The sequence below is a fragment of the Staurois parvus genome, unplaced genomic scaffold, assembly GCF_062004578.1.
Source record: "Staurois parvus isolate SC_StPar_1 unplaced genomic scaffold, SC_StPar_1.0 ptg000720l, whole genome shotgun sequence".
NCBI lineage: Eukaryota > Metazoa > Chordata > Amphibia > Anura > Ranidae > Staurois > Staurois parvus.
Genome location: NW_028318516.1, coordinates 105,612 through 124,073, shown reverse-complemented (window position 1 = coordinate 124,073; position 18,462 = coordinate 105,612). Strand labels below are relative to the sequence as shown.

General features: G+C 49.2%; 1 protein-coding gene and 1 long non-coding RNA gene across 2 annotated transcripts in view; one reads left to right on the top strand and one right to left on the bottom strand.

Annotated features, from left to right (window-relative positions):
- Nucleotides 1–54: 54 nt before the first annotated feature.
- LOC149445452 (uncharacterized) lies at nucleotides 55–12,203 on the bottom strand. Its single transcript, XR_016306400.1, has 2 exons — nucleotides 12,092–12,203; nucleotides 55–228 (listed from the first exon to the last, which is right to left on the bottom strand). It is a non-coding gene; the product is annotated as an uncharacterized LOC149445452 (long non-coding RNA).
- A 1,343-nt stretch (nucleotides 12,204–13,546) lies between these two features.
- The window catches only part of LOC149445449 (uncharacterized), a 71,716-nt gene continuing 66,800 nt past the window's right edge, over nucleotides 13,547–18,462 (top strand). Inside the window, exon 1 of the mRNA XM_089653769.1 lies at nucleotides 13,547–13,686. Coding sequence (XP_089509895.1) covers nucleotides 13,547–13,686 — 140 coding nt within the window. The remainder of the gene's footprint in view (nucleotides 13,687–18,462) is intronic.

Here is an 18,462-nt window from a genome sequence, read left to right as displayed (position 1 = left end):
TGATGCTGGCCAGCTTTCGGAATGTGCGCACATGAAGAAACTCACACTGACACGTTTGGTCTGTGAAAACTTCTCTCTAATTTATTGAAATGAAACCGTGAGTTTATATATGAAAAATGATGCGAACATCACGTGATAACAGCATAAGCATTATATTAGTCTTTGATTGGTCACTTTACACGAAAACAATCTCCGTCATGGTATAGGTGTGATCTTCTTCAGTCTTATCTTAAAAAGAGAAAAACATTCTTTTGTCTTCCAAATCACACGATGGGAGGGGGTCTGTTCCTGTGAGCAAATATTTCTTAAGCAAGGATTTCTTAAAGTACCACAAAGCCCAGCAGGCAGAAAATATTCACACAACATATGTATTCATGCTAAACATTTATAAATATGTGGAAAGAAATAGTATTAAAGTATAAAAGTAAATATGTAAAAAGATGTGTATAAAAAAAAGTGTATATATATATATTCAATAGGAAACGAAATAGACATTTTACCAAATCCATCACATCTTCCTCCTCCCCATTAATTTTGTATTATGTTTGTGTTTGTAATAAACATTATTTGGAAAATAGCAGAACGTGTCTTTCAAATTGTCAAATGCATTTAGGGTAATAATGGAGGCTTGGTCATGTTGGGAATCCAACACAGGGGCTTTTCTGAGTATGGCTACCAATAATTCCAAATAGCGAACACTAAAAAAGCAGCACTTCAGAAAGAAAACTAAAAGGTGACCCTTCCAGAGGCATTGGTGGTTAGACTCTTTGGCCTTTCTGCTGTTTTCACCTGGTGGTCTGTCCTGCAAATAGTTTTAGCTGTTCCCCATCACACAAGTTCTCTGGCACATGTAGCGTTTGGCCATTATATGCTAATATGAAACATGCACGCATCACCCCCATACTTAAAAAGCCCTCCCTGGACCCCAATGACCCGAACATCCTCAGACCCATGACCTGCTAACCGACCTGCTAACCGCCAAAGCTAATGGCCACTATTCAGTGCTCCTACTCCTTGACCTCTCTGCGGCCTTCGACACAGTTGACAACCCCCTCCTCCTCAAAAAACTACACTCCCTCGGCCTCAGAGATTCTGCTCTCTCCTGGCTCTCATCCTACCTGTCACAACGCTCTTTCAGCGTTACCTATAATGCTACCACCTCCCCCTCACTCCCCCTCTCTGTTGGGGTCCCTCAAGGCTCTGTCCTTGGGCCACATCTCTTCTCCATCTACACCTCCTCCCTTGGCCAACTCATACACTCTCACGGCTTCAACTACCACCTCTATGCCGACGACACACAAATCTATCTCTCAACCCCCCACCTCACCCCCTCGGTCTCCGCCCAAATCACACACCTACTGAGCAACATATCTGACTGGATGTCGCTCCACTTCCTTAATCGGAACCTCTCCAAAACCAAGTTTCTTGTCTTCCCCCCAGCCCGGACACCACCCCCCTTTGACTTTTCCATCATGTCCAACAATGCCACCATCAAACTCGCCCCGCAGGCCAGAGTACTTGGTGTCATTCTGGACTCCAACCTATCCTTCCAGCCCCAAGTCCAATCTTTAACAAACTCATGCAGACTCCACCTCCGCAACATCGCCAAAATCCGCACGTTCCTAACCCCAGAAACCACTAAACAGCTCATCCACTCCCTCATCATATCACGACTCGACTACTGCAACTCCCTCCTCACTGGCCTGCCTCGCCACTGGCTATCCCCGCTTCAGTTCATCCTGAATACGGCTGCCAGACTCATTCACCTTTCCAACGGCTCCATCTCCGCCACCCCCCTCTGCCAATCCCTCCACTGGCTTCCGATTGCGCAATGGATCAAATTCAAAATCCTAACGCTGACGTACAAAGCTGTCCACCATACTGCCCCGAACTACATCACTGACCTAATATCCAAGTACCGCCCAACACGCACACTCCGCTCCTCACAAGACCTCCTTCTCTCTAGTTCCCTGGTCTCCTCCTCCCATGCCCGCCTCCAGGACTTCTCCAGGGTGTCACCCATCCTCTGAAACTCCCTGCCCCAACCCATCAGTATATCACCTACTCTCCTCTCCTTTAGGTGCATCCTGAAAACCCATCTCTTCAGGGAAGCCTACCTGTAAGGGACCGCCCGGCGGTACTACTAGCACTCCACTGAATAGGCGTCCCCAGCGCACGGAGTCTAAGTCCCAGGGTGCTTGTTCACCAGGGCCCCTGATGGTGGGGATGGACTTGGAGCTCCCTGAGACCAGGTCGTGACTACCGGGTGCGTCCGTCAGTGGTAGTAGTATGCGCAAGGGGCTCCCACGGGGAAGAGTCTGATGTGAGGAGGTCAGAAGACCCCACTGCACGGGATGGATGGATGGATGAGCAGGGTCAGACGGGCCGGGTCGGTAACAGAGAGGGCGGCAAGGTACAAGGCAGCGGGCATAGAATGGTCGGGTCACACGCCAGGTCAGCAACAGCAGGTCAAATCCAATAGGGGGCATTCAGGAGAGAGGTCAGGCAAAGCAAGGGTCAGAACAGGCGAAAACAGCAAGGTCAGGTTCAATCCGGGTCAATAACTTACAGGGTACAGGTTCACAGGATTCAGAATGCAGGAAAGACCAGAAGGCACTGAATGACAGCTCAGGGTCGTTTAAATATCCCGCCCTGCGCTGCCATTGGTGCCCAGCGGGCGGCCGCGGCTTCTACTGCGCATGCGCGAACTCGAACGCCGCGGCCGGCCCGGAACCAGTGCTCGAGTCCCTGCGCCGGGCGGCATACTGCGCCTGCGCCGGGACCAACGCGGCGGGGATCGAGGGGATCCCTGACATTGCCCCCCCCTACGGGCAACCTCCGGATGCCCATCCGATCTCTCCACCACGGGTGATCGCGAAAGAACCTCCGGACAAGTCTGGGTGCATGGACATTATGGGCTGGTTCCCAAGAATTGTCCTCAGGACCATAGCCCTTCCATTTGATAAGGAATTGGGTCTGGCCTCCCCTCCTTCGACACTTCAGGATTGTTTCAACCTCAAATTCTTCTTCTCCTTCAACCGTTACCGCTTCCGGGGGTCTAGATTCCCGGTCAGGGAAGGCATCTGGGACCACAGGCTTCAGAAGGGACACATGAAAGACCGGGTGGATCTTGAGCGTGTCAGGGAGGGCGAGTTCATAGGCTACTTCGTTAACCATCCGTTTAATGCAGAAGGGGCCTATAAATTTGGGTCCCAATTTCTTCGATGGGCAAAGCATCTTTAGATTGGACGTCGCCAGCCAAACCTTCTCCCCAGGCCGCAATACCAGATCTCCTCTCCGTTTCCTGTTGAATGCTTTCCTGTAGTCTTCCTGGGCCCGACTGATGGCCACTTGAAGCTTCTCATTGTTCGCAGCGAAGAACGTTACCACATCTTGTGTTGCTGGTACTGGGCATTCCGACACCAAATCCGGGAGGAAGACTGGGTGAAAGCCATAGTTGGCGAAGAACGGGGACTGCCCTGTTGCTGAGTGGCGGGCGTTGTTATACGCAAATTCCGCTAAAGGAAGAAGTGGCAGCCAGTCATCTTGAGTAAATGAGGTATAGCATCTCAAATATTGCTCTAAGGTCTGATTGGTCCTTTCGGTTTGACCGTTAGTTTGAGGGTGGAACGCAGAAGAGAGAGATAATTTGATGTCCAGGGCTTTGCACAGTGCTCTCCAGAATCTGGACGTGAACTGGACCCCTCGGTCCGAGACAATGTCTTCGGGGACCCCATGCAACCTGACTACCTCACGAATGAAGACTCGCGCGGTCTCGGCCGCCGAGGGGGTCTTCTTCAACGGGATGAAGTGGGCCATCTTGGACAAGCGGTCCACGACTACCAGGATTGCCGTGTGGTCTCGGGATGGCGGAAGCTCGACTATAAAGTCTAGTGAGATCTTTTGCCAAGGCCGGTCAGGAATAGGTAAGGGTCGCAGCAGACCCCAAACCTTGTTTCTTGAGGGCTTGTTCTTCTGGCAGGTGACACAGGACCTGACATAGCCCTTACAATCTTTAGCCATGTCTGGCCACCAGAATGAGCGTCGGAGAAGTTCCAGGGTCTTTTCTGGGCCAAAGTGCCCCGCCATTGGGTGGTCGTGGCAATGCCCCAAGACCAGGGTTCGAGCTTCTTCCGGCACCACAATTCGATCTTCCCTCCATAGGAGTCCCCCCTTGTTCTGGAGTGGCCCTCCGCCTGGGGTAGAGAAGTTTGTGGATGCCTCCATTAGCCTGGAACGAAGGTCCGACTGAAGGACCAAGAAGTTACCCGAGGATAGGATGGTGTCAGGTACTGGGGTCTCCTTGGCGTCTTCGTACATCCGTGATAACGCATCCGGCTTAGTGTTCTTTGATCCCGGCCGGTACGTAATATGGAAGTTGAATCTTGAAAAGAATAGTGCCCATCTCGCCTGTCGCGGGCGTAGACGCTTGGCAGTTCTCAGATACTCTAAGTTCTTATGGTCAGTAAATATTAAGATGGGGTGCACCGCACCTTCCAGCAGGTACCTCCATTCCTCTAACGCCGTTTTGATCGCTAGTAGCTCACGGTCACCGATATCATAGTTCCTCTCCGCTGGGGTCAGTTTCCGTGAGAAGAACGCTACCGGGTGGAGCAGTTCCTTGGTGCCTTTTCGTTGGGAGAGGATGGAGCCTACCGCATTCTCCGATGCATCTACCTCCAAGATGTAGGGCAGAGCGGCGTCTGGGTGACCCAAAATGGGTGCCGAAGTGAACAGCTTCTTTAAGGCATCGAAAGCTTCCTGCGCTTCTGGTGTCCATCTGAATCGGGTCCCCAGCTTGGTTAGCTGAGTAATGGGGGAGACCAGACCCGAGAAGTTCTTGATGAACTTCCGGTAAAAATTTGCAAAGCCGATGAATCGCTGGACGCCTTTCCTGTCTGTGGGTTCAGGCCAATCCAGTATTGCAGCGACCTTCTGGGGATCCATCGCGACCCCCGCGGTGGAGATAATCAGGCCCAAGAAGGCAATGCTGGATTGTTCAAAACAACATTTTTCTGCCTTGGCGTACAACCCATGCTGCCGCAGCCGCCCCAATACTTTTGCTACATGTATTCTGTGTTCCCCCAGAGACGGGGAAAAAATCAGAATGTCGTCTAAATAAACGATCACAAAGACATCCAGAAAATCTCTAAAAATATCATTTACAAAATGTTGAAACGTGGCCGGAGCATTACACAACCCGAACGGCATGACCAGATATTCAAAATGACCGAAGCGGGTGCGGAAGGCCGTCTTCCACTCGTCCCCCTCCCTTATGCGAATCAAGTTGTACGCCCCCCTCAGATCCAGCTTGGTAAAAACTACTGCTGACTTTAAACTTTGGAACAGTTCAGGTACTAACGGTAGTGGGTAACGGTTTTTTATCGTGACCCTGTTCAATTCCCTGTAATCGATACATGGCCTTAAGGTTTTGTCCTTCTTTTCAACAAAGAAGATTCCCGCCCCCGCCGGTGAAGTGGAGTGGCGGATGAACCCCTTCTGGAGGCTGTCCTCGATATATTCCTTTAGGGCCCCCAATTCGGGCTCTGAAAGGGGGAAGATTCGCCCAAAAGGAATTTCTGAGCCGGGTAACAGGTCAATGGGGCAGTCATAAGGGCGGTGGGGGGGTAGAGTATCAGCTCCCCGTTTGCTGAACACATCTAGAAACCCATGGTAGGCCGCAGGGATTACTTGTTTTAATTCAGCTTCCACCTCAGAGCACAGGAGGATTTGGGGGGTCCCCGGGCCCGAAGTGCGGCAGTATATCCGACAGTATGGGGAAGGGAACGTGATTACTCCGGTTTCCCAGTCAATCTGGGGGTTATGGGCCCGTAACCATGGGAGCCCCAGAATGACTGGGAAGAGGGGTGAAGCTATAGCATCCAGGCGGAGGAGTTCCTGGTGCTGGCCGGCAATGACAGTGGTGATGGAGGGGGTTTCCTGGTTCACTACCCCCGATTTTATTCGGGAACCGTCGGCCAAATAAATGTTGAACCCCTTTTGTTTCAATTGAAGGGGAATACCCTGCTGGTGAGCAAAATTAATATCCACGAAGCAGCTGCATGCCCCAGAGTCAATTATGGCCGATACTTCCACGGTCCTTTCTGGAAGCTGAAAGGAAAGGGGCACCACTAAGTATTGGGATGGACCAACATTGCCAAGGGATAAGGAAGAAGAGGTGCACTTACTCAGTTTCTGCGGGCAGGAACGCGCCATATGACCAGCTTCTCCACAATAGAGGCACAGGTTCTGGGATCGTCTGCGCAGATGTTCCTCTGGGGATAGTTTAGGCCGTGCCAGGCCGAGCTGCATGGGTTCGGGGTTGTCTCCAGGTGGCCGGTTTTGGATGACTGGCCTAGGTGTTTGACTGGGACCCTGAAATGATCCCCACGGATTTCCATGACCCTGGCCGGACCTCTCAAACCTGCGTTCCCGCAGTCTACGGTCAATCTTAATGGTCAGTGCTATTAGGTCCTCTAAAGTCTCAGGTACCTCCACCCGGGCGAGCTCGTCTTTCAGGCCGTCTGATAGGCCAACACGGAACTGATGCAGGAGTGCGAACTCGTTCCAGCGAGTATCCCCCATCCACCGCCTAAATTCAGATGCGTACTCCTCCGCCGCTCGGCGGCCTTGCCGGAGTGTGTACAGAGTAGCTTCAGCAGAAGCTGCCCGCTGTGGGTCATCATAAAGGATGGCCATAGCATCAAAAAAACTGTCAACCGAACCAAGGTGAGGGTCATTTTTTCCCCGTAATCGATGGGCCCAGTCTTGGGGTTCACCCTGCAGGAGGGATATGACGAACCCCACCTTCACGGATTCAGTCACGAAGGTTCGGGGTTGTAGCTCAAAATAGAGGAGGCAGGACTCGCGGAATGCTCTGAACCGTGTGCGGTCCCCGTGGAAACGTTCTGGTAAGGGTACTCGGGGGTCGGCCGCCGGGAGTGGTGCGAGTGCCCCAGACACCAGCACAGGGGCTGCTGGAGGTGTGGGGACCGCGGCCTGTGGGGCAGGAACGGATATAGTGCAGGCCTGGAATTGAGTTTCAATCTGCTGACATCTATCCTGCAGGGCCGATACGGCCTGTGTCAAATTGGATAGGTGCCTGCAGATCTCCTCCAGCGGCGAGGGACCTCCTCTAGACTCAGTCATGGCCTTCTGGTACTGTAAGGGACCGCCCGGCGGTACTACTAGCACTCCACTGAATAGGCGTCCCCAGCGCACGGAGTCTAAGTCCCAGGGTGCTTGTTCACCAGGGCCCCTGATGGTGGGGATGGACTTGGAGCTCCCTGAGACCAGGTCGTGACTACCGGGTGCGTCCGTCAGTGGTAGTAGTATGCGCAAGGGGCTCCCACGGGGAAGAGTCTGATGTGAGGAGGTCAGAAGACCCCACTGCACGGGATGGATGGATGGATGAGCAGGGTCAGACGGGCCGGGTCGGTAACAGAGAGGGCGGCAAGGTACAAGGCAGCGGGCATAGAATGGTCGGGTCACACGCCAGGTCAGCAACAGCAGGTCAAATCCAATAGGGGGCATTCAGGAGAGAGGTCAGGCAAAGCAAGGGTCAGAACAGGCGAAAACAGCAAGGTCAGGTTCAATCCGGGTCAATAACTTACAGGGTACAGGTTCACAGGATTCAGAATGCAGGAAAGACCAGAAGGCACTGAATGACAGCTCAGGGTCGTTTAAATATCCCGCCCTGCGCTGCCATTGGTGCCCAGCGGGCGGCCGCGGCTTCTACTGCGCATGCGCGAACTCGAACGCCGCGGCCGGCCCGGAACCAGTGCTCGAGTCCCTGCGCCGGGCGGCATACTGCGCCTGCGCCGGGACCAACGCGGCGGGGATCGAGGGGATCCCTGACACTACCCCACCCCCTGTTAACTTGCTGACCTCCTCCACTCTTCCTACCACTCCATCCCCCGCAGCTATCTCCTCCTGTACCACCATCCCCGCCCTCCTAGATTGTAAACTCGAAAGAGCAGGGCCCTCGATCCCCTCATGTTTTGCATTGTATTGTTATTGTTCTGTCACATGTTCTGTCCCCCTTTGTAATGTACAGTGCTGAGCGAACTATTGGCGCTTTATAAATACTGTATAATAATAATAATAACCATTTGTCTGCCCCAAGGGAGCTTAGAATTCTCAGTGGACTCTGTGGGCAAGGCCAACATTCCCCAATATGGGAACACACAATATTGCAGCTTGTTTTCTAAGTGTCGGCTAGCTTTTGTCTTTTTGGGGTGCTGATTTTGGCCAAGACTCCTGCATGGAACACTCGCCTCCCCAGAGACTGACACTGCTGTCCAAATATGTTCCCTGTGCTACTTCATTGACACACACTATACAAGAAGTGTGTAATATCCAGGACACCAGGCGTGACACCAGGACACAACTTACACACAGTAAGCCTGCCAAGGAATGCTAGAGACACAGAAAAGTTGGGAGAATAAGAAGAAGGCCTTCTGTTGTTTGGACTATCATTATGCTGGACTTACTGGACCCAGACTAAGTTTGCTTTACACCCCGTGTAACATCTTGCCCTGAGATTGGTTGGGGAGCATAGGATCTTTAGCTGCCTGATTCTAGACGTATGTGCCTATGGAATTTATGTGCCCAGTGGACACTTGTTCCTCACTTCATTCCCTCCCCACCTCTTGTTGCCAAAACACTGACATGTGAATGAGAAACAAGTTGGATCCAAGTGGTATGTGTGGAGCAGATAGACAATTTGCCCATTAGGGCCCCTTCTTTTCTGGGGACATTGCATGTAACTGGTCTCATCCATAACTGATAGTCCATCCAAGAGCAGCTTTCAAGTCATGTGACTTCTGTGTAATGCCAATCCCAACTAGAGATGAGGTGATGGGAGACATCTTGACAGAGTTGGGCCACAGGATCCCCCCACACATTGTCTACTTGGCTGCACCCCCTTTTGTCAGTCTGCACAACTCCACTCCACCAAGCTATGTAGAAGTCCCTGGATGGAAGGAAGAGCTACTCCAAACGTGAACAATGTAACGTGAATGGAGTGTTCTGTGTAAACTGTTGCAGCATTTCACAAGAGGAAGCAAACCAAGATTGGGAGTAGCTGCAGACAGCAAGCAGACAACTTCAATCTTTATGTATCCCAGCTTAGGATTGAAGGAGCTGGTTTACCTCTCGGAAACATGCAATCCTATCTGCTACAGTCCTAAAGCTGGACTTGCCAGAAAACACTTCGTTTGGACATTACCAGAAATTCCAGGTAAGCAAGATTGTCCAGTGCAGCTGGAGCTAGCAGAGTCCTGCAATGCTTTAGGGACATGCAGATCAGCTCCAACTGCAATGAAGAAGATTGCCGACCTGCAAAGGCTGAAGAAGGCCACAACACAGGGCACTGTCCAAGAGAAATAGAACATTTATTACCAACAATCAATAGAAAACTATAAAACATCATAAAAAATTGTAACTAAACTAAAATTGCTGCCTGAAATAGGCTCCAAGGCTGGGCTGGTCCTCGTCTGGTTCCACCTCCAGGGCTTGCTCCAGGGCCTGGATCCAGCGGCACATCCAGCCCAGGAGGCCACGAATGTCAGGATCGGGGAACAATGTAGAAAAAGCCAAACAAAATGTATTATCTGTAATAAAAAAGGAGACAGACTTGCTTCACACAACAACAGCATGCAATGCTTGTCTACCTTTGTCCATTATCCTGAAAGCACTCTATGCTGTTGTCACCTCATAATTGGAACACAGAACTTACATTTCTTGCCTGGATGATATCATGGCCCAAGGAGTGAGCTTGGAATCCTTAGTCCTAGATTACCCGCTTCCCACCCGCAATGTACTGTGGCCAGGCGGCAGCTACAGGCAAAGCAATGTACTTGTACGTCACTCTGGCTGTACTAACACAGGAGGCACACCACACACCCGAGCCGGCACACAGCGCTCCCCTCCCCCGACTGCTGTGTCTGGTGGATACAGGGGAATGAAGATCCCAGTGATTGTGACCCGGTGATCATGTGATCTCTAGGTGATCCAATGTAAGCAGTTGTTATGAATCAATCTCATTCATAACAGCTCTGCTTCTCCTCCTAGTGAGCTATGATTGGCCCACAGCTGTCACATGATACATGGGTCCAATCACAGCACCCTGTACCATGTGACCAGCTCCAGCCAATCACAGATCACTATCTTGAGCTGTCAAAAATGTAACTCACTGATGACAGTTGATAAATGAGTTCAGTTCTGACAGCAAGCTTTGCATTGCAGGAGAAATGATCATTATTTCTCCTGCAAAGTGTAGAAAAAAATCCCTGATCACCCCCCTCCCCCCCACAGTAGTACAATGGTTACTATGGTTACATCCTACTATTCTGATAAAAGTATTAAAAAAAAAGTTAAATATATTAAGAATTTTGTTTTAAAATGTTTTTAAGGTTTTTTTTTTTTTAACTACTTGCCAACCACTTACCCGCATTTTGTGGGCGAGCAGCAGCTCTTGGCAAAGTGGCGTAATCTGCATTGCTTCCTGTTTTGGGGTGTCAATGCACCTGCGCCCCCAGCTGCCCCCCCGGTCGGTCCAGGGAGAGAAGAGAGAACACGGCACCGAGTAAAAGCACCACTACATTGTACACACACGTTAGATTAGCACATTTAAACCTTTGATTGCCCCGTCACCCAGCCAGTGCCATTAGTACAGTGTCAGTATATAGAATGTTTCACTGATCTCTGTATTCCTGCCACTAGTGACATCACATAGTGTCAGGGTCAGTAAGCCCCTCCCAGCCAGGGTCAGCTGGCGTTAGATTGGCTGCACACTGTCGCACTCACGCTATAGGTCGCTGATCACCGCCATTACTAGTATAGTGTTTGTACGGATCAATATATTGATCATGAACAGAACTATACTAGTGCCGGCTTTGTATAGTGTCCCCAATACTCAGTGTTAGCCGGATCGGCCCGGTCACTGCCAGCACTAGTGTTCAGCCCCTCCACTGTTCTTCACAGAAGATTTGTACCAATTGTGGGCCAAGGCAATTTATACACCACAATACATGGCCGCCCCCCAAATTCAGCTCTTGTCACACAATTCACATGGAACTCTATCACCGTTTATGAAATTAAAACTTATTGGGCCGAACCCCCAACATGAACATTACAGAAAAGAATGAATTGCAATCATATTGGTCCGCAGACCCGATTCATCGTATGTCCGTGTTCTCTGCTGGTACATATATGTCCAACATGGACCAGCAATGTACTGGAACGTCGCTGGACTTGGAGTGGTTATACCGGGAGGATGCTTGCAGCTACAGGCACCATTCTAGTGCTGGTTTATTAGCTGGTGGTCGGCTTTCATGTAAAAGTAATCCTAGTGGCCAATTAGCTGCAGAATTGTTTTTACAAACAGCGAGATGGGACATCATTTTACATGATTTCCTATAGCAGCAAATCTGATGAGATGAATGAAGTGGGTGTAAAGTGGAAGCAGTGGATGTGCAGGGAGCAGCATCTTGAGCACAAAGCACTTTATGTTGTGGATGGATTTGCACACGGTTCAGTTTCCTTCATTTATTGATAAACCCCATAAGACCAATGAAGTGGGTGTAAAGTGGAAGCAGTGGATGTGCAGAGAATAGGATTTGGAGCCCCGAGCTCTTTATCTCTGAATGTCTCCACATATTTGTAGTGTATTTGTGATGATTTCTGTGCACACACAATAGGACAGCGCTGTGACACATAATGCTCTTCTAGATGACAGGGAATCCTTCCCTTTGTTACAGCAGCAGTCCGCTAGAAGGTTTTTGTAGGTTTGGAGTTGTTACACATAGCGCGGGTTTTATCCATTTATAGTGATGACATCATTGCCCAAATCTGGGGGTCACCAGCCATTTCCACCCTTTACTCCCAGCTGGGGGGCTTTGTATCCATATACCAGATGTTCTACAGGACTAAATCTGCAATCAACTCCACTGCTATGACCAGTCTTCCAGCAATGCCAAATCCTGTTCCATGTTACAGGTACCTCCAAGTTCTATAGGTAGTCTGGGGGTCCCTGTGGAAGTCCATGTGTGGACATTTCTACCTATGATAAATGACAGGCTGACCCCACCTGGAGACTTTCTCCACACCTGGAGTGTGCTGAGTTCTTGGAGAACGTCTACACAGTGTTTCCAGATTGGCTTTATCACCCCAACGAGCTCGCTCCAGTTCATGGATGTCATCATTATGTTTGGAGGATCTCACCAGTCAGGAGCCTTTCCTGTCATCCTACATGTTCCCTTCTGAGGATTGTTCTATCCTTCCAAACAAATGTATGAAATCATGGATGAGTCCTCCTTCTATGTGATCTAGAAGATCTTCAATCACAATGTCTTTATGGATGAAGTGGATGGCCCAGTTTATATATTATTTATTGCTTTACAGCTTTATTCCCTCCAGGATTCATTCTTTATTTATAGAACCATTCAAGGAAGTGTTCTTACTGTGAGAGATCTCCACCACCATTCCTCTGTGACCATTACATCCTTGTCATTTATGTCTAACATCTTCATTATCAGTGGATTGATAGATATTTTTATACTTTAGGATGTATTTTTGCATTTTCTTCACCAAAATGATCAGTTTTGGAGGTATGTTTTATTAACTATACATTTGTTTTTTGTGTTCTGTGCTTTTAAGACTTTTCTATATGTAATAAAATATCTTTATTAAACATAAGAGCTATTTATTATTATTATATATATTATAATTATTATTTTTGAACTTCCCTGGTAGCCCTGTAAGGTAGATATTATACAGGAATGGATATTCTAAGATGTTTCTGCAGTTCCTCTGAAATCCACAGGGAGGTGATCTCACTTATACACAAAGGAAGGTACAGACAGGAAGTGATGTTAGGTACAAACAGGAAGTGATGTCAGGTACAGACAGGAAGTCATCTGAAACAAAGAGGAAGTTCCATACCATGTGAAACAGCAAGGAGACGGTGGAAGTGGCAAAAGAGGAGGTAATAAGATGTTATTTCCTATTTACACCCAAAAACCCCCTTCATGTCCATCCTCTTCCTCCATCGTCATGTCCGTCCTCTTCCTCCATCATCATGTCCATCCTCTTCCTCCATCGTCATGTCCGTCCTCTTCCTCCATAGTCATGTCCGTCCTCTTCCTCCATAGTCACGTCCGTCCTCTTCCTCCATAGTCACTGTGACATCTTTTATCTCCAGCAGATGATGATACACACATATATAGTGTGGGAACCCAGACGAACCCCTTCAGGGGCAGAACATTCCCCCACTTCCGGGCTGGAACATTCTCCTCATTGTGGAGATAAATTCTAGTAATATGGTCCTCTAAGGGTTCTGATGGATGAAGGGGAGCTGAGGGGTCTCTTTGGGGGTACAGAGGATGAAGGACTTTGGGGCCCCTTGGAGGGTAGTGGATCCCAAGTTCTCTGAGGGGGTAGAGTAGCTGAAGGACTTTAGGTCCTTGATAGGAGATCTCTGAGAGAAGAGGAGGTACTATGGCTCAGGGAGTCGCTGAGTTAGGGAGGGGGCTGTTGGTCTATGATGGTCCTCCTACCTGAACTTACTTTCAGACCTCCTTACAGAACTCCAGCCATGAAAAGAAGGCGACCTTCACCTTCTTACCATCTCACCGGTCAAATAATATTGTCCAAGTGGAATGAAGGACAGTTCTTCACCCCTTGGTGGGCACTTGTTTCTAAAGGAGGTCTGTATGCTCAGCATAGACTAACAGGTAGTCAGGGGTCAGTGCTATACATCTTCCGGAGACAGTCCCATACCTTCCCATGACACAGGCTCTGGCAGTGCCCGGTGCTGGAATTCAGAGCCCCAGGAACCCACCACCACTCTGTACAATGTCCTGGATATCACAGTATATTTGTCAACCAAAGGTCTTCCCCCTGTTGTCCTCCTCCTACCCACACTGAGCTGCCATTGGAGGGAGGAGAACAGAGTCCTCCCCCAAAGCTCTCTCTGCGCTACCAGCAGCATCCTCCTGCTATCCAATCCAATCCCTTCTCTTACTGAAGAGAGTGACAGTGACATCACTCCTGTCAGTCAGCAGGCTGCCGGAGATTGGAGCCTTGCAGCCGGATATCGGGCAATTATCCTGATTATCCAGCAACTCCAATCAAAAGTCATCAAGTTCCCCTTCCTGGACCTCATGATGAGCCGACATTGACCTCACAGCACTGCCTCAGAGCAAACAAGTCATAGGAAGGATCAGATTTATCATTCCTTGTCTGCAGATCTAAAACTCATCAAAACCAATTCAGGGACCAAACAAACCCAACAGAGAAAAGGGGATTTCTGATTCAGCAAGCCCAGGACCATGAAAATGTACTAAATGTTAAGCAGTCCCAGCGATGTGGAAATTTATCAAAAAACTATTTGTCCAAGGGACTAAATCGGGGTCCCAAACTACTTGTCCCTCATGACAATCTACTTGTCCTGATAAAAATAATAATGGAACCCAAACCATATATAAATCCGGTGTTTATTGTTCTACTATTACTGAATGAGAGGTTTTATCACGAAGGACTGTCAATGGCTGGATGTCCCTTTAACCACTTGCCGTCCGCCTGCTGTTTATAAATGGCAGGATGGTGGCACTCCAGGGGCGGGTTGCCGTTCATAAACAGCACCCGCCATTTCTAGCTGTGCGTGCTCCCTGGGAGCGTGCAGCACCGCAATCCAGTGCCCGCTGTGTCCTCCGGACACAGTGAAACACTGATCGTCGGATGGGACCTCTGTACGAGGTCCCGATCATGTGATCACTGATTGGCCAATCAGTGATCACATGCAAAGTAATAAAGCAAGATGTCACTTGTGACATCATTGCTTACTAGGTGTGAAATCTGTGAATGATCACAGAGGTCACATGGTACAGGGCCATTCACAACAGCCATGTGACAAGCTGTGACCAATCACAGCTCACTCAGTAGTTCTCAATGGCTGCAAGAATGCAGACAGAGAGAAAGAGAAATTATTGTTTTTACATCCTATATGGGTGTAAAAGCAATCACTGTAAAATAAAAAAAAAAAATCTTCATCACCCCCCCATAAGTAGTACAGTGTCACCATGGTGACACTGTACTGCTAGGGTGACAGTATGTTAAAAAAAAACACATAAATAATAATATAAAAAAATAAAATAAAAATGTAAAAAAAAGTTTAAAAATTATAATTTTTGGTTATAAACTAATTTGGCTTATTTATTTTTTTTACTAAAAAGATAACGGAATAAATTTTGGCCAAGATTTATGATGAAATATTATTTATTTGCAAAATTTTATAAGAAAAACACTTTGTTTCAAAATTTTTGGACTTTTTCATTTACATAGCAGAAAAATTAAAATCCCAGTGGTGAATAAATACCACCAAAATAAAGCTTTATCTGTCTCAAAAAAATGGTAAAAATGTATATGGGTACAGTGTTGCATGACCGCGCAATTGTCATTCAAAGTGTGATAGCGCTGAAAATTGCCCTGGACAGGAAGGGGGTGAGAGTGTCCGGACAGGAAGTGGTTAAAGCATGAAATGACTTTGCCAGGGTGGAGAATATGAAGGTTGATGCACATGGAAGCACTTGGGTGCTCAGTACAAGCACATGCTGAGCAGACAAATCAAGCTCCAGGGTCCTCCAGGATTGGATCATTTTGTTTTCTGTTCAGCCCACTGATTGGATGAACAATATGAGTAATGTATGGACTGCCTTAATGAGCCGACCTTAAAGAAGGATTTCATTCCAACCAGAAACTGTTGGGACAATGAACATCTTAGTCAGGTCTACATACAACATAATGTATAGAGTGCAGGGGCCAGGAGTAAGTACAAAACACAACATAGAGAGTGCAGGGGCCAGGAGTAAGTACAAAGACAACATATAGAGTGCAGGGGTCAGGAGTAAGTACAAACACAACATAGAGAGTGCAGGGGCCAGGAGTAAGTACAAAACACAACATAGAGAGTGCAGGGGCCAGGAGTAAGTACAAAAACACAACATAGAGAGTGCAGGGGCCAGGAGTAAGTACAAAACACAACATATAGAGTGCAGGGGCCAGGAGTAAGTACAGAAACACAACATAGAGGGTGCAGGGGCCAGGAGTAAGTACAAAAACACAACATAGAGAGTGCAGGGGCCAGGAGTAAGTACAAAACACAACATATAGAGTGCAGGGGCCAGGAGTAAGTACAAACAACATAGAGAGTGCAGGGGCCAGGAGTAAGTACAAACAACATAGAGAGTGCAGGGGCCAGGAGTAAGTACAAAACACAACATAGAGAGTGCAGGGGCCAGGAGTAAGTACAAAACACAACATAGAGAGTGCAGGGGCCAGGAGTAAGTACAAAACACAACATATAGAGTGCAGGGGCCAGGAGTAAGTACAAAACACAACATATAGAGTGCAGGGGCCAGGAGTAAGTACAAAGACAACATATAGAGTGCAGGGGCCAGGAGTAAGTACAAAACACAACATATAGAGTGCAGGGGCCAGGAGTAAGTACAAAGACAACATATAGAGTGCAGGGGCCAGGAGTAAGTACAAAACACAACATATAGAGTGCAGGGGCCAGGAGTAAGTACAAACAACATAGAGAGTGCAGGGGCCAGGAGTAAGTACAAAACACAACATAGAGAGTGCAGGGGCCAGGAGTAAGTACAAAACACAACATAGAGAGTGCAGGGGCCAGGAGTAAGTACAAAACACAACATATAGAGTGCAGGGGCCAGGAGTAAGTACAAAACACAACATATAGAGTGCAGGGGCCAGGAGTAAGTACAAAGACAACATATAGAGTGCAGGGGCCAGGAGTAAGTACAAAACACAACATATAGAGTGCAGGGGCCAGGAGTAAGTACAAAACACAACATATAGAGTGCAGGGGCCAAGAGCAAGTACAGAAACACAACATATAGAGTGCAGGGGCCAGGAGTAAGTACAAAACACAACATAGAGAGTGCAGGGGCCAGGAGTAAGTACAAAGACACAACATAGAGAGTGCAGGGGCCAGGAGTAAGTACAAAGACAAAATAGAGAGTGCAGGGGCCAGGAGTAAGTACAAAGACAAAATAGAGAGTGCAAGGGCCAGGAGTAAGTACAAAACACAACATAGAGAGTGCAGGGGCCAGGAGTAAGTACAGAAACACAACATAGAGAGTGCAGGGGCCAGGAGTAAGTACAGAAACACAACATAGAGAGTGCAGGGGCCAGGAGTAAGTACAAAACACAACATATAGAGTGCAGGGGCCAGGAGTAAGTACAAAACACAACATAGAGAGTGCAGGGGCCAGGAGTAAGTACAAAGACACAACATAGAGAGTGCAGCAGTCAAGATGAGCACCATGTTCACATAAGAGTCCCCCCTTGTATCAAAGTCCCCATCTTTACCCCCTTACATCAGTGTCCAGCGGAGTCCCCCTCTTACGTCAGTGTCCAGTGGAGTCCCCCCTTACATCAGCGTCAAGCAGAGTCCCCCTTATGTCAGTGTCCAGCGGAGTTCCCCCTTGCATCATAGTCCCCATCTTTACCCCCTTACATCAGTGTCCTGTGGAGTCCCCCCCTTACATCAGTGTTCAGTGGAGTCCCCCCCTTACATCAGTGTCCAGCAGAGTCCCCCCCTTATGTCAGTGTCCAGCAGAGTCCCCCTTACATCAGAGCTCAGCGGAGTCCACCCCCCCTTACGTCAGAGCTCAGCGGAGTCCACCCCCCCTACGTCAGAGCTCAGCGGAGTCCACCCCCCTTACGTCAGAGCTCAGCGGAGTCCACCCCCCTTACGTCAGAGCTCAGCGGAGTCCACCCCCCTTACGTCAGAGCTCAGCGGAGTCCACCCCCCTTACGTCAGAGCTCAGCGGAGTCCACCCCCCTTACGTCAGAGCTCAGCGGAGTCCACCCCCCTTACGTCAGAGCTCAGCGGAGTCCACCCCCCTTACGTCAGAGCTCAGCGGAGTCCACCCCCCTTACGTCAGAGCTCAGCGGAGTCCACCCCCCTTACGTCAGAGCTCAGCGGAGTCCACCCCCCTTACGTCAGAGCTCAGCGGAGTCCACCCCCCTTACGTCAGAGCTCAGAAGATTTCCTCTTACGTCAGAGCTCAGTGGAGTGCCCCCTTACTTCAGGGCTCAGCGGAGTCCCCCCCTTACATCAGAGCTCAGCGGAGTTCCCCCCCCTTACATCAGAGCTCAGCGGAGTCCCCCCCTTACATCAGAGCTCAGCGGAGTGCCCCCTCTTACATCAGAGCTCAGCGGAGTCCCCCCTTTACATCAGAGCTCAGCGGAGTCCACCCCCCTTACGTCAGAGTTCAGCGGAGTCCCCCCTTACATCAGAGCTCAGCTGCCAACTGGACATGGAATAGTGAAGTGTGAAGCTGCTGGAAGAACAGGGAGGGGGGAGGTAGATAAGGAGAGAAGGGGAGGAGGTGGGGAAAGCTCCATGGTAGAGCAGAGATCGCTCACCCCCAG